Source organism: Arachis ipaensis, chromosome B07 (assembly GCF_000816755.2).
Source record: "Arachis ipaensis cultivar K30076 chromosome B07, Araip1.1, whole genome shotgun sequence".
Taxonomy (NCBI): Eukaryota; Viridiplantae; Streptophyta; class Magnoliopsida; order Fabales; family Fabaceae; genus Arachis; species Arachis ipaensis.
In genome coordinates, this window is record NC_029791.2 from 24,951,075 (window position 1) to 24,967,745 (window position 16,671).

The 16,671-nt window shown below is 36.2% G+C and overlaps 1 protein-coding gene across 1 annotated transcript; it reads right to left on the reverse strand.

The window, feature by feature from the left end:
- Nucleotides 10,347-13,885, reverse strand: LOC107609839. Its single transcript, XM_016311884.2, has 6 exons — nt 13,617-13,885; nt 12,465-12,524; nt 12,315-12,381; nt 12,073-12,113; nt 10,916-10,975; nt 10,347-10,561 (listed from the first exon to the last, which is right to left on the reverse strand). Exons 1-6 carry the CDS (start codon nt 13,680-13,682, stop codon nt 10,508-10,510), a joined length of 348 nt encoding a protein of 115 aa, XP_016167370.1. The 5' UTR covers nt 13,683-13,885; the 3' UTR covers nt 10,347-10,507.

The window sequence follows — 16,671 nt, forward strand, 5'->3', positions numbered from 1 at the left end:
ATATTTGTATAATACTATTATAAAAGTATAAATTCATCATATAATACTTGAAATATCATTTAAAACAATATAAATTGATATTTGCACTCGTTTCTTATTTTTGGTGTGTTATGTATGTGATGAACTAATTAGTTTATTATAACCAAAATTCATCGTCAATTCAAACTACAAAATTAAAAAAATATATTTTTTGTGAATATATAAAATATATTATAATCAATTAATTATGTTCTTGTGTGGTTGAAATTTCGAGGTATAGCTTGTCCTTTGTGATGTAGTATGTCTTTTTTTTTATGGAGTGACTATAATTTGAATGTGAAAGAATACAGTGGATGAGTATACCTGTAAAAAACACTCTGACGTCTAAGTTAGTAAGTGTTTAAGAGGTATATAATAATTCTTTGAAAATAGAATGTTAGATATGAAATAAAATTTATAAAACTTATCATGTAGATTAGATATAGAAAGTAGGAATGAGAAAAAAACCTGAACTCGCAGGTACCCACGAGAATTACATGAGACGGGAAAAAATGGAGACCCACAAAATTTCTACGGGGATAGGGATCCATCCTCACGAATAAATAGGGACGAAAATAGGGACTGAGGTACTCGTTAGGACACACTAAATCTCCACTATAGTGAAATTATATAAATACCCTTTATATATATTGATATAAGATGCAAAACCTAGCCTCTCTCCATCGCTGACTCCAGCTTCTCCATCGCCAACTCACCATCCTTTGTCGCTAAAATCTCAAAGGCTCCGTGCAAGCTTCGTCGTCGCCTAAGTCGTTCCCGTGAGCCATTGTCGCTGAAGGTCTCCCGTCAACTAGTGCCGTTGACATCCTTTCCTTTCGTCATGGAAAGTTTTCCATCGTTCTCGTTGATCCTCTCCCATGGCCGTCACTGAAGCTCTCCCGTCTCCCTCACGTTGCTGAACCTGTTCCCGTTTTCAGGTTCATCTTGTAAGGGGTCGACGGAGCTATAGTAACAGAGACTCATAGGCAAAGATGAGTTATTATGGTCCTCTTTTCTCAAACTTCATATGTTTTCAAATTTTTAAATTTGGCATAGTTCTAAATTTTGATTATGTAAATTATTCTTGTAATTATTGGCAATAGTAAAAAAAATTAGTTTTTAATTTTTCCAAAACTACCCATAACCTTTGCTATCTTTTTCCCTCCAACATATCACTAAGCAATTGAAGATTGACCTACATCACTCATAGTTTGCTTCTTGTCCTAGGGTTAACTATTTCTATTAGGTTACATAATGGATCCATACATTCGAATGGCAACATTGTTTTAATGATTAGGCAGTGATTTTATTGTCCTAAACAAATTGTTACCATCTACCTCAATTAAGTGCAGTCCAGTTTAGAAACCTAATATAATATGTCATCAAAATCTGAAAAATCTTGTCAAAAACATTCACATAATGGTTGATGTGTTTAATAGAGCTAAAGTTCTGGGAGAGATTTGTCATTTTTTAATCGAGAGGGTGCATATTGTCTAAATTTAAAGTGGATAGGAGCTAAAAAATATTTTACTTACAATTAAATAATAGTTTTCAATATTAAGATTAGGAGATATAATGCATTATTTAAATAATTGTATCAAATATACACTAAAATCAGCCACTAATATAAAATATATATTAGAATATAAATACATATTAAAAATAAATTAAACAAAATATGTATTTATATAAATATATACAATTATATAGTAGCAGTCTAGCTGATTTTGGTAGACACATTATTTAAAAGAAAATCAAAGGATCGAAAGGCAACAAAAAGGGACGGGGTTTAGGGACGGGGTCATGCTACCATGCTGAAGTGAAAAATTTTCAACATCTACTGAAATGAGGTGGATACTTCTTTATGAAGGATGCGCGTTAGTGTTGATGTGATAGGGGGAGACACGGACTGAGTGGTAGTTGTAGCACCCAGGAATTTGTTGAGTGTTCTTAGGTAATTAGGTGAGAAAGCATGTTTAAATTAAGTGCTTAACCATTTTTTTAATTTTGAAAAAAATTGGGTTGGTCATTTTTTTTGTAGTTGCGCTTTTTTTGCTAGATAGATGGATTGGGCTGATATTGCATGGGAATGATCCAATATTTAAAAAAAAAGAACAACAACAACAATCTTTTTCTAGTTCTATGTTACTTTTTATGAAAGCAAAATTGTAAATAGAGAGCAATGAGCAGTGAGCAACCAAATAGTCCCTTTATGAGAAGAGGCTTTGTGAGAGGTAGGACAGCACGCCCACGCGGACTGAGAGAGGAGAATTGAGGAGATGAAAAAGCTAATCTGAGAAACAACAAGTAGGTCAAGAAAGCGACGGAAGGAGCGGGATACACAGAAAGTCAGGTGCTTGTTTCACGTGTGGAGGAATGCATAAAAGAGGAGAGTCTAGAGAGACAAGAAGCTCATGGAGGCCATAACAGCAACCCTCAGCCTATGAAAGATAGAACTGGTCCAAAGCCCACAAGTCAAACAAGATCCTTTGCACAAGCAGTAATGACAGGGAAGGATAGAGGGCATAGAACAACTACCCATTTAAAAACCCCTAAAGAGAAGAGTGATAAGAAAGAAGAAGAGGAAGCTAATGAGGTAACTATCGAAAGAACTCCTAATGGCATTTATAACTTAATTATTAGTAAAGTTTGTAATCTAAACTTAGAGAGGAGTGGTGGGATTCCATCATAGTGAAATTATTGGGGAGGAAAACATCCCTTCTAGTTCTTAAGAGAAGGTTAGAAGTCATGTGGAAAAAATGGGTAGTTTTGATGTTATAGATATAGAAAATGATTTTTTTTTGTCAGATTTTATAACTCAGAGGACTTGGACTTTGCCTTGATGGAGGGTCCTTTGAAGGTCCTGGGTCACTATCTGACTATAAAGTTATGGAAGCCAGATTTTAATCCCATGACTTCATCTATTGATAATATTATAGTGTGGGTGAGACTTCCTATTTTGGCTATAGAGTATTATAATAAGAAGGTTTTGGGTATGATTGGTAACATCATTGGAAGAACTTTGAATGTGGACACAAACACTTCTCAGGTAGCAAGAGAAAAGTTTGCATGGATATGTGTTGAGGTAGATCTGGAGAAACCTCTTGTGTGTCAATACTTGATTAACGATATTCTCCACTTGGTAGAGTATGAGGGGTTACACTAAGTCTGCTTCAAATGCGGCCGTGTGGGGGCATGAAAGGGAGACATGCCTAGAGCTGAAACGGGCAGAAACAAAACAACAAGGTGTTAATGGAGAAGACAAGGTGGCTGAAAAAGATAGAGATAAAACTGTCATTCCTTAAAAAGAGAAGGGTAAAGAAGGCATTGAGGAGCCAATAAGTCCTTATGGACCCTGGATGTGGGTACAAAAGAGTATACATTGCAAAAATTCCACAAAAGAGGGGGAAGGCACAAGTAGTGGAGCAAAAAAATGTACAAGGACGTGAGGTAATGGAGAATGGAAAAGTGGCGCAATCGCACTTTGCAGGACTCCAATACGATGAAGGAGGAGAGAATGTTTCCCCTGATCATGAGACTGTGATAAGCAATGATCTAGTAGTCCCTCCACCTATTAATGGTGTAAATGTTACTAAAATGAGTAGAAATAGCAATTTAATATCTGCAGAGAGACAGTCTAAAAAAATTCTAACCACAACCAAAACATCCCACTAAAGCCCAAACCCAACCCTAGAACAACAAAAAGAACCTAGCTGCCCTAGGTCAATCATGTCCAGTTTTGGAAAACAACTCTAACCTTCAAATTGGCCCTAATAACCAGCAATCCACAACAGAACAAAACAATGACTCCATTATGAAAAACTAAAGACCCCTTATTTCTGCCACTAATCAGCAACATTCTTAAACTATAATAAACCCCACCATAGTTTCTTCCAAGCACCAACAACTGGCATCTCACCCTAAACCCAATATGCAAACCGATAATCACCCACCTCACTACCCTTAGAACTGGACGGTTATGTCACAGGAAGTACCACCTCAGTCAATGGAAGTGGTAGACACATCCCCATAAGACATGAAGACAAATATACCTTTGGATCTGAAATCCCTAGACTTTGGATCGCTTAATTCTGAAGATTTGATTAAAGCCATGGTGCAATTTGAGAACAAACAAGATATTATTTACCAGCCTGAAGAAGAGCCCCAAGTTGGGGAAGAGATGCAATGCTCCTAAAGGACTGTCTGACCCTGCAACTGATTCAAATGTTCTTCTAACCTTGCTTGGATAGAGTATTTATGTTCTTTTGTTCTTATTATGAAGTGCTTAGCATAGAATGTTAGAGGGTGTGAAAATAAAGCTACTATCTGCACTCTCAAAGAAATCAGAAACTAATACTGTCCTGATATTACAATGTTATTTGAGACCAAATGTAGTGGAGAGTGAGCTAAGAAAGTAATTGAAGATATGAGATATAGATATTGCATATTAGAAGAAGCGGATGGATTTATACGGGGTGTCTGGATTCTGTGGAACTCTGACAATTTCTCTATAAAGGCCACCCTTACCCATTACCAATTCATTCATTTGGGGATTATTGACTACTGAAAAAAGGTCTAGTTTCTCACTGCAGTGTACGCCAATCCCCACATGCACCTGCAAATAAATTGTGGCAAAAACTAAAGAAAATTGCTGCTGGTATGAAAGACGCATGGCTACTCATGGGTGACTTTAATGACATTACCAATGAGAAAGAGAAGAAAGGCAGAGATAGGTCAGATTTACATGCGTGTAGATGATTCCAAGAAAATATTGAAGATTGTAGAATTATGGACTTGGGATATGTTGGCTCTAAATTCACTTGAATTGGAGGGATCAGAAATGATATAGACAGAGTCTTTGAAAGAATGGATCGTGCGTTCGCTAATCCAGAATGGTGTACCACCTTCCCATATGCTGTTGTTAATGTCTTGCCCAGAACTCAGATCAACAACCCCAGTATGACTTGCTTGGACCTTGGAAGATTTGATGCGGGGGAAAAATCTTTTTGTTTTGAAGCTTTGTGGAAGTCACATGAGAATTTTGGAGGGCCAATAAAGGAGAATTGGAGGACTGATATGGATGTCCCCATAGCACTCAACTTGACAGAAAAATTAAAGAAATGAAATGCTGAAGTCTTTGGGCACATTTTCAAAAAGAAGAGACGTCTTCTAAATCGGCTAAGAGGCATTCAGAGTTCTATCAATTACGCGAATAATATTTTCCTCAAGGAGCTAGAACGAAATCTAAAACATGAGCTGGAGACAATCCTTAATCAAGAAGAGATTTTTTGGCTACAAAAATTGAGGCAGTAGTGGATAGTTGATGGAAATCGGAATACTAAGTATTATCATACAAAGACAATTGTGAGAAGAAGAAGAAATCAAATTGTTAAGCTAAGAGGAAATAGTGGGCAATGGATTGAGGATATAGAGACACTCGAGACTCATATGTTGGCCTTTTATCAAAGGCTATATTTGAAAGATGAGAAGGATAGAAACCACCTGAACACTATGACTACTTTCCCAAAATTGGAAGATGATCAAAAGAGAGCGATGCTACAAATCCCTATCATGGAAGACGTTAAGACATCCCTATTCAATATTGGGTTGCTAAAAACTTCGGGAGAAGATGGGTATCCAGCCCTTTTCTTCAAGAATAATTGGGAAACACTTGGAAAATCTTTGGTCAGGTTCATTACAAAGTTTTGGAGACAACCTGCTGCCATTGAAGGTGTAAACCAAACCTTGCTAGCTTTGATACCGAAAAGTCAACAATCTGAATTCATCTCCCGGCTTCGCCCAATAGCCTTCTGCAATGTCACTTATAAGTGTCTTACAAAAATTTTGGTGGAAAGGTTAAAGCCCTTGCTTAAGGATCGAATATCCTCGTGCCAAGCCAGCTTTATACCTAGGAGAATTATATAGGATAATATCATCATTGCTAAGGAGATGACTTATGATATGCAAAAAATGAAGGGAAAAAGAAAGTTTATGTCCTTGAAGGTTGATTTCGAAAAAGCGTATGATCGCTTAAATTGAAACTTCATTAAACATGCCTTGGAAGAATTTGGAATTCGTAAAAAGATGACTGACATAATCGTGGCTTGTTGAATAGTCAATGTAAATGCTAAAATTTTATATTATGCATGTAGAATCATAAAACATGTAATTTAGTCATGCACTCTTTATAATGGTATTATATAAATTTATGAACTGACAACGGCGTAAAAGTTACATAATTTGAAGGAGCAAATTACAGTGCCATTTGGTGATGCTGCACACAATATCACTTAATTTATCATATTTACACTGAATTTTTTAAAAAATACATATGTTGATTGCTAAATATCATATATCCTAAATCTCAAAAGAACTGTACCTTTAGAAATAAAATGTCTTATAGAATATTACCTAACCATAGAAAAAAGTATTGCCATGTTTTGAGAAACAATCCACATTATCATATTGGAAGCCTTTTTGGTATGTCACAAATGATTTTGACTATTTTAAAATGCCAAGTACGGTTCGGTAGGTGCCTAGATGGTAACAGCCTAACAGGTTTGTTATTAAACAAAACTCAAAATGATATAAATGTCTATCTACTTGGTGATAGGTGGACACAAATAGGCAGTCCATTTTTTAGTGTGAGCTAATAATTTCAGTTTATTCATTAGGCCACAGTTTGGGCGGCTTAATGGGTAGGTGATTTATAACTTGCAAATGGGCCTTGTAGAATTGATGTGTTATTAGATCATGGTATTATGCTTATCCAGATTGAGTAGGGCAAAAACGGTGAGTTAAGCCTCAAAGTGGTCCCTGAAGTTGCACTAAAACCTCAAAGTAGTCCTTAAAATTAATAGTTACTCAATTTTCTCCTTAAACTTGCACTCCGAGACTCATATTAGTCCCTAAGACGCTTTCTTTTCATCGGAACCCTGAGAATGACGTCGTTTTGTATTTATTTAAAAAAAAAAACACCCTCCCTTTTCCCTTCTCCTTTCCCAACCCGAGGCTCTTCCCCTCCCCCTTCCCCTTTTCCTTTTCCTTCCCCAACCTGAGGTTCTTTCCCTTTCCCTCCTTCTTTCCCTTTCCTTTTCCCTTCCCCCTTTTCCTACTTGAGACCCTTTCCCTTCTCCTTCTCTCACAGCAACAAAGATGAATAAAAATTAGAATTTGAAAAGCACGCCAACAAAGCTAACCCCCAAAAATATAACAACAAAAAAATAATTGCGAATTTGTTGAAAAACAACAGATCACAACCACTGTCTCTGCATCTTTTTTTTTTTTTGACAAACTAGAGGGAGAGGTTGGGGGGACGTGTTCTATGATTGATGATGAGGCCGAAGGGAAGGCGCGGGCCAGCGGCGCAGGTGGTGGCAGCGGTGGCTTGTCTTGCGTGAAGGGAAGGAGAAAAACAAGGAGAAGAAGAACAGGAGGAGGAGGGAAGAAGAAGGGGTCGTGGGGTGGTCTCTAGGGTTGCTAGCGGCTGGCAGTTTGGGAAGGAACGATAGAGGGAGACATCGCGGCGGTCTAGGTTCAACGGCAGTGCTAGGGTGGTGGCAGCCGGTAGCGAGCTTGTGGAGAAAAGGGGTTGGCTTCGGTGGTCCTGTGGGTTGCGCCGGTGGTCCACAACAGAGAAGTCAAGGAACAAAGAATAAGGGGGAAAGAAGAAAAAGAGAAAAGGAAAAGGGGAGGGCCAGAGGGGGAGGCTCTAGTTTTTTTTTTTTTAAGAATAAAGTATCGTTTTTGTCCCCCAACGTTTGGGGTAAGTCCTATTTGTGTCCCTAACGTTTAAATCGTCTTATTTGTATCCTTAACGTTTATAAAAGTGATTCAATGTTATCCTACTATCAATTATACTAACAAATTAGATTATATTTTTCAATTATTCTCACTTGAATGTATTCATTCTCAATTAGGTCTCACTTGGATGTGGTCGATTTTAATATTATACCCACTATTTGTGTTTAGATTCAATTATGTCCCTAGAAAAGTGAATTATGTAAATGTTGTAGGAATTAGTTTCAACATTTGATGAGCTATTTTTTGGAATAGATCATCGATTCTATCCTAGACATTTGTATTCTAACTTCAAGAAGAGATTTTTAAAACTCAAACTAAAGCGCTCATGATGTGTAATTGACGGTAGGATAACATTGAATCACTTTTACAAACGTTAGGGATACAAATAGGACGATTTAAACGTTAGGGACACAGATAGAATTTACTCCAAACGTTGGGGACAAAAACGATACTTTACTCTTTTTTAAAATACAAACGACGTCGTTTTAGTGTTCCGATGAATGGAAAATATTTTAGGAATTAGTATGAGTCCCAAAGTGTAAGTTCAAGAATAAAATTGGGTAACTATTAATTTCAGGGACCACTTTGAGGCTCGAGTGAAACTTTAGGGACCACTTTAAGGCTTAACTCCAAAAACAGTTTAGGTAATTTCGCTAAGGTGGAGTAGGAGAAATGTTAGAGGCGGCGTGACCTTTCTAGCATGAATCGCCAGGATGCTGTGTGTTCCGGTTGAGAGTGATGTCAAAGAAGCTGAGTGAAGCTGGTGTGAAGTGTATTTTGTGAAACTCTAATTTGGACGTGTACAGAAGCACAACAAAAGTGGCACATGAGTTTGATATATTTTGGTCGGCGATAGGTTGTCAGCCGCTCCAGCATCAGTTTCCCTTTCCTCCACCGCTAGGACCAGACTCCATAACTTCCTCTAAAGTTCGAAAAACATTATTGTCATATTTGTGACCTTCATTAGTATTATTGTTTGAGCTTGATGATGATGAATCTAGGAACTCAGCCCCCATTGGCATTTCACTCGAATTATGCAACCTTAAATTATTATTAACTAGTGGACGAGCCATCACATGCAGAATGCTAAGATTGAAAAAAGTCATAATAATTAGAATAAAAGCAAAGGCAAAAGATTATTTCTAAATTTATTTTAAAAATATATGTTAAGAATAAGATTGGACACGCTGACACGTGATGGTATCTAGGTATGTCCAAACGTGTTTGGAGAAAAAAATTTTATTTTTTATTAAGACAGAGTTGAACATATACGTGTTGAAAAATGTCGTATTCAAAATGTATTTAATACGCATACATGATAACTTAACAAAGTATCCGTGTTTCATAGGTTGCCACCCATGATGACAATGCAAGGGGGGTGTGGTTAAATTCTAGAAAACCAGTGCTTTTTTTCTATTTATCTAATTGCTGTCTGCTTGAGTTGCTAATTCTATTTATAGTGATTTAAAAGCAGATTGGGTATGGGATAACAAGTTCAAATTTTTAAAGTGCATTCTAAATTATTTGCAAATGACCACAACAATAACATTTTTTTTTGGTGAAACAAAAACATTTAACTTACAAAAATAATTCTTTTCAAATCAGTTGCTCAAATGATCCACCGTAATAAAAACAAGTATGACTTACAATTCTTGGCCCAGGCAATAACAAACCCAACACCTTCTTCCACAACGTTATACTTGGGCCACACAAGAAACCTATCTTGGCCCGCTACACTGAACGGCTGACACAAACCTCAGCTCAACCTGTCCAAAAAAAAAGCTCAGCTCAACAACAATGGCCAGGTCTCCTCCATGTCTCCTTAAGAAGCTGCACCTTCCAGGTAAATTAACGTTCCTCCTTTTTGGATACTCGAGTAACCACACACAAGAATACATTTTTCTATGGTGCACCTATGCTTCCACCCACTCGATCAGGACCATTCACATTTTAATATGTAATATCTCAACGGTACATAGGCGTGGCATTTCGGAATGCCAATAAAGTGACTTTCATACCTGAAAATTTTCCTATTATATGTAGGGGAAGCAACTATTCTAATAAAGATGCCAAAAAATATTTAAAAAATATGACTTATTTGTTTAGCCATATTTTTTAAATAAAAATAACACTTTTATAACATATAAAAATTAAATCCTACAATTTATTGTTCAAAAATTAAAATAAAATATCTTCACATAATGACAATCATAAAATTTTTATTGGAATAACCACCTTGAAGAGAATGTCCATTCAGTGGCACTACACTCCATAGACATTTTAATTTATTGTTATCTTAATCTTGTGAGAGTAACGTTATAACTCTATCACACAAACACACAACACCCGCCAATTTTATGATTTTTGGAAGCAACAAAATGGAAAGTTGGAAACAAACCAAATTATCGCTAGGAAATTAAATAACATAGTAAAAGAAAGAAAAGAGAGGATAGTGATAAATAAATAAAAATGCAAAAGTAAGCTTCAACTAGACTTGGAATAATTAAAAGATTAAAATAAATAAATAACTAGATAAATAAATAAATAAATAGTAAATAACTAATACAGATGTCATATGTAATTAAATATTCAAATACTTTGACAAAGTACAATAAAATTACAATGGATGATTGTTGAATCATAATTCAAGAGGAGTAAAGCATGTATTTAATTCTTCTTTTGAACTCTACGAAGAGTTTATGAAGCTTCTGCCAGCATCTGAATTCAACTCTTCATAGACCTAATAAAATGAACCATAAAAAATTAATAATAATAGAAACCAAAATGAATTTTCTTTTAAAAAAAAAACTAACAAAGAGAACATATTTTATTTTGTTTTATTTTCTCTGAAACTTCATTGGAGAGATTGTATTATTTTCTATCTATATTTGTTGCAAAACATGCATTATAATAATTTTCTAAAGTCACTATAGACATAGTTCACAAAATTATTTTCTGAATCTATAAAAGAGAATTATACAGAGGAGCTTTATGAGAACAAAATTATTTGGTTTCTAACATGTTTCGCCAACTCCTACAAAGTAATATACATAGGAAATACAAGCTTAAATGAAACAACTAGCATTACACATACCAGTTTCTCGTGAACTTGCTGGAAAGCCTTGCAAAATCTCTCGGCCTCTTCTGGACCAACCTGTTTCGAACATTAGAACCGAAAAGATGAGTCTCAATCTAAGTTTTCTTGAGAACTTGTTTAACAGTCATTGGAAAATGACATAAACAAGTTCTATGAAACATCACCATCCATATTATAGATGAGAGAGGGATTGTGAGGATAAGGAGAAGAAAAAGGGAGAGAGGGTAGCCGTGGCGGCGCGGGATTGTCGATGGTGAACAGAGAAGTAGGAGGAGAAATATGGCTTCATGGTTTTGGTTCGGTCAAAAAGAAGAAGAATGATGGCAGTGGTGGTGCAGCGAAAACAGAGAATGGTGGTGGATGTTGGTGATGATGGTAGCTAAAAATGGTTGAGAGGAGAACGAGAGAATGCAAAGAATGGTTGTAGATGTTGGTGATGATTAGGGGCCGGGTTGGGATTATACTCCTATTGAAGGAGACTTTGACGGAAGGGCCAGAATGTCTAACGGAAGTAATGGCCAGAATGTCTAACGGAAGTAATGGATAGGGGTCGCGATGAGATTATGCTTTCGTTAAGGGGCAGAAAGGGATTTAGTGAAATTGTTAAGGGCCGTGGTGAGATTTCACTCTAAGAAAAGAGAAAGCTGAAAACTGAATATAGGTCACGTGTAGAAATGTTGATTAGAATGTTTCTCTACTACTACAACAACAAAAGCCTTATCACATTAGGTTAGAAACATGTTCTCTCCTCTCTGTACAAAATCGATAAAAATAAAGCCAACCAAAATAGAAATTTTCAATTGAGGAAGGAAAACAAGTATACTAGCTCACGGTTGCTACGCAAGGCCTCAGCTTATCCAAAACAGCTCACAAACGCCCACTTAGAAGTTCGTATAACCAGCTTCAAACTTTAGAGTGTTTTTGTATGTATTGAAAAGTGAGGAAGGATTTAAATCACGGCTCAAAAGAAAGTCCTCAATAAAAATATTACATTATTCTTCCTTTTTTACAATTTTGACAGGAATGCTAATTCTACTTTTTGTGTGTGGAGAGAGAGAGAGAGAGAGAGAGAGAGAGAGAGAGAGAGAAAAAGACAGAGAGAGAATAGGCATGCATATAATTGGCTAATTGCAAACAGGTTAATTTCTTATTACCTTCTTGGCAGCCTCTGACTTCAGCTTGCTCCAAAATGAATCTGTAGGTTTAAAGAATTCACATAAGAAGGACAAAAATTTCAAAAGCATAACACAGTAGATTGTTACAATTTACAAGTATTACAGAAAACATTTCAATGAACTTTGATGCTCATTCTAGACAGTTAAAGTTGACCAAAATATTGCAAAGATAATAGAGAGGTTAAATTTGTTCAATAACAAAGATTATGTGTGATACTCACGTGGGTTATTTCCTCGGTTCTCAAAATTTATATCCCTTTCATCCCATGCATCTTGCCATTCCCTATGCTGCAGCGCCAAATAAGTTAGCAACCATTACATACATGTTCAAAAGAAGTCAACAATGCACACAGCAGCTCCAGCACTATTACCTCATCCTTTGCACATCCAGAAGCTTGTCCGGACAGCCGCCTAGATAATGTTTGTTCGGCCTGAAATTTAACAGGTTTCAATTTGTTAGCTGAATACATTCTCAAATATAGAATGGCCTTAGTACGTTATATATTTAAGCTATAATATCGAAATTGGGTTCTAGGCCATCAAGTTCCTCAGTATACTTTGGGAATCATGAAATAATATAATATGCTAACCATTCAAATATGTAAAAAAATTTTAAGGAAGATGAAAAAAAACAACCCAAGATACTGCCAAAGTGCCAATGTCTCACTCTCACATATAACATAACGGAATGGAGAAAACAATGGTGATTTTTCCAATAACATCATCTGATATAAATCAAAGAGAAATCAAATAACAACATAACATGAACCGTTTTGCAATGCAACTGCCTGGACAAATCCTCCTAGCATCAGCTGGTTGATCTCCATGATCCAGACGGATCAGAAAGGAAGATTTACTTCTAAAATAAGGTCAAGCAGAAAGTTGCCAGAAAGGGAACACCGAACACCATACGTGTGAATTCTCCACTCATCAACCTCAGATATATAAAGCCTCTAGTCTAGTGTCTAGTTGAACTTAAAAGTTCAAACTGGCTGCCTTGTTATCTCATTAAATCTCTTTTGCATTAACTAATATTGAATTCCCCCTCTTAACCCCGGTAAATATGTCATGTTTCTTATAATAATCAAATCACTCAATTCATGTTTAGGGCCTTCTTAAGATCCCACCCTACACCCCCACCTATTCTTTGTGGACAACCATGTTTTACCAAAACAGAGAACAAAAAATAAATAAATAAAAAATAAAAACCATAGCATCCGCCTCAAATTTCCAAACTAGTCACACACTACGAATACTTCAAATTCCAAAACTCTCTTAAAACCTAAGTAAAAGGCAAAAGGGCATATCACTGCATTAGATAGAAGCAGCAAGCAAACAATCGAAAATCACGAAATGACTCACCGAAAAATCGAATCATTGAGCTAAAAGCGAAGTGAGATTGATTATGCAGCGCAACATGGATTAAAAAAAAAAATCAATGAGACGGAGACATTACAAAAGCATAAACCCTAAAAATTCATGTAAAAAAGAATCACAAGAGGGGAGAGAGAAAGAGAGAGTACACAGTAATCGCGAGAACGAACAACGGGGAAGAGTTGGAGAAGGCGTTGAAATTCAGCTTCGTCCATTGTTGAACACTATTGAGTGAGTCTGACGAAAATGTGAAACCTTTCAAGCCTGAAGGAGAAAGACACACACAATAGGAAGCACAGTGAAAATATTATGACTAGCTCAAATTAATTAATTAAATTAGTAAAAGTTTATAACACATTGATTTAGGCTCATTTTTTGGATATTAGAATGGTGTGTGTTATGCTAAGTCATGGAATTGAGGGGTGTTATACAGTGGTTGTGACTAGGGGTGTCAAAAATTTCCAGGTGGCGGGGATTTTCGCGGAGACCACCCTGAATGGGATTCTATTGGTGGGAAATTTTTTCCGTGGGGATGGGGATGAGGAGCAAAATTCTCTCGAGACAGGCGCGGGGATCTGAGCGGAGATCCCCGCCCCATCCCGATAATTTCCTGAATGTTTAAAATTTCTTAAATAACCTTACTTTATTTCTAACATAGGTGGGTTTTTTAGTAATTTCACCAATTAAAAAATCCTAACCCTATTATTCCGTCTTCCCTACTCACTGTGTTGTATAATTTTGATTTTCTCTCCTTCTATGTATCTAAAGCAATTAGACATATAGGGTTTATAATTTTGAAATAGTTAGGGTTTGATTTTGAAATAGTTGCTTGATTTTCTCTCCTTCTATGTATCTAAAGCAATTATGATTTTTCTTGTTGAGTATGCTGACCATCAAAGAATACTTGATGTTAAAAACTATATCTTATTGTTTTTTTTAGAATGGAAGTTGTATTTTAAGATTTTATTTTATGGATTATAATTTGCTATGTTGTATTTCTGGACAATCATGTCCGTTTTTTGTTGTTGTGAAAAATGGAGGCATAGGTAACGTTTAAATTTTTGGTAAGTGAAATCAGACTCTTCGATTTTTTTGTATGCAATATTTTTTATTTGTGAAAATATAAATTGTATTGTTCGATTTGTGTTCTTAAAAAAATTTGAAATTGTTCAAAGCAAATCAGACTATCCAATTTAAAATTATTTATACTTTGTAAGCAATGTCTACTATTAACATATTGTGATCCTACACAAAAAAATTATATATCAACACCTCTAAATAGAAATGAGAGAGAGCAGAACTCACGGTGGTGCGGGCGGGGTTTTGAAGGTTAATGAGAATGGGAAACATGGTGAAGAATCTGGTCATGTCGGACAAAGTAATAAGAGGGAGATTGCGGGATTGGGAGCATCTGGTGATAGGATAGAGGAACTCGGATTTTAAGGTGTCTTTTAAAGACAAGGTCGTTGGTGGCTCTGCACCAAAACCATTGGTTGTTGATGATGCTCTTGACTAGGACAAGTTAGTTATCATTACTGGAAAGTAGGGTGATAGTGCCCCTCTAAGGGTAACTTTCTCGGAGGATGGTCGGCGATCTCTGGCTTGTTAAGGGAGAAGAAGTCAAAACTTAAGTAACAACTTAAGTAACAGATTACGTGAAGTCAGTAAAATTTTGTAATGAAAAAAATTTAGTTAGAGTGGCTATTAAAGGTAGTTAGAGGGTGTTAATGCAGTTTTTATTAAGCTATAAAATAGGAGCTAAGTGCCTTTGTATAACAACTCTCTAATAACACATTTTTCTCATTCAGATTTTAATCAATTTTTTTGTCATTACTTTCTCTGTATCATTCTCTCTTCTTTGGTCATCAGTGTCCTTTCTCAATAAGTGCAAGATCATTTACATGGTATCAAGAGCGGGTTGAAAACAATCATGGCTCTACCCCTTGCAACTTCATCAACAACTCTCAAGAACGCACTGGTTCCTCTGGCAGACAAACTTGAAGAAAATAACTTCTCAACATGGAGGCACAGCATCCTTCTAACAATTCAAACGCTTGAGCTTGAGGATCATCTTGATTCGTCAAAAACTCCATCACAACAAGAATCAGTTACAATTGTTGAAGAAAGTAAAAGCTCAGATTCTGCACAACAAACTCCAACCCCCTCTGTTACAAAAGATGAGGTCCCTGCAACAATGAAATCCACACCTACATCAACAATTCAAAAGGACTCATCTAAATACAAAGAATGGAGGCAAAATGACCTTGCACTCATGATGTGGGCTATGTCCTCCATGAACGGTACATACAAGAATAAGATGGTACACTGCGTTACTTTTGCTGAAATGTGGGAAAAGATTAATCACATCTTTATGGTTTCTTCAAGAACACGTATTCAAAGTTTAAAGACTCAGCTTAGAGCTTGCAAGAAAACTACAACAATTGCTGAATATCTCTCTACAATTCGCAAGATTGCATACTCTCTCATTGCTATAGGTTACTCATTTCAAGAAGATGATCACATCCAAGCTATCTTGGATGGTCTTACTGAAGAATATCAAGGCTACATCACATCAGTGATGTCTCGAATGACAAATTTCACAATTCATGAAGCTGAATCATTTCTGCTTGCCTATGAAGATATGCTCGAGAGGTTTAAGAAGCCTGAACAAGGGATTGTGTTAGCAAATTTAGTTTAAGCTTCTCTATTTTCACCATCAAACTTTGGAAGAGGCAACAATAGAAGAAGGGGCCGTGTTGGGAGATCTATGAGAGGGGGTGTTAGATTTATGAATTCAAGACCCCAATGCCAATTATGTGGTAGAATGGGTCATGTAGTGCAAAATTGTTATCACAGGTTTGATGCTCAATTTCAGAATCCATCATCTTCAACATCTTCTCAGACTGCAGTTCCATATGCAAATTCACTTCCACCACCTCCTCTAGCATCCTTTCATCAATCTTGAGCATACATGACCACCTCTTCCACCCTGAATGATAGTGCATGGTACCCAGATTCTGGTGCTTCACATCATATTACTGCTGAACATACCAATTTTCTGAATTCCACCGATTCATCACAAGGCCCTGAGCAACTCTTTGTTGGTAATGGTTAGAGAGTACTTATTTTACATCATGGATCTACAATTCTTTATGATAAATATCAAAATATTTTATTTAAATTAAATAACTTACTGCATGTCCC

Bases quoted from the DNA above. Each gene is read 5' to 3' on its own strand.
- LOC107609839 (XM_016311884.2), bottom strand. From the start codon at position 13,682: ATGGACGAAGCTGAATTTCAACGCCTTCTCCAACTCTTCCCCGTTGTT. The intron at 12,382-12,464 runs GTAATAGTGCTG...TTGGCGCTGCAG, and splicing joins CTGGATGTGCAAAGGATGAG to CATAGGGAATGGCAAGATGC. The intron at 10,976-12,072 runs GTAATAAGAAAT...TGTTCGAAACAG, and splicing joins AGTCAGAGGCTGCCAAGAAG to GTTGGTCCAGAAGAGGCCGA.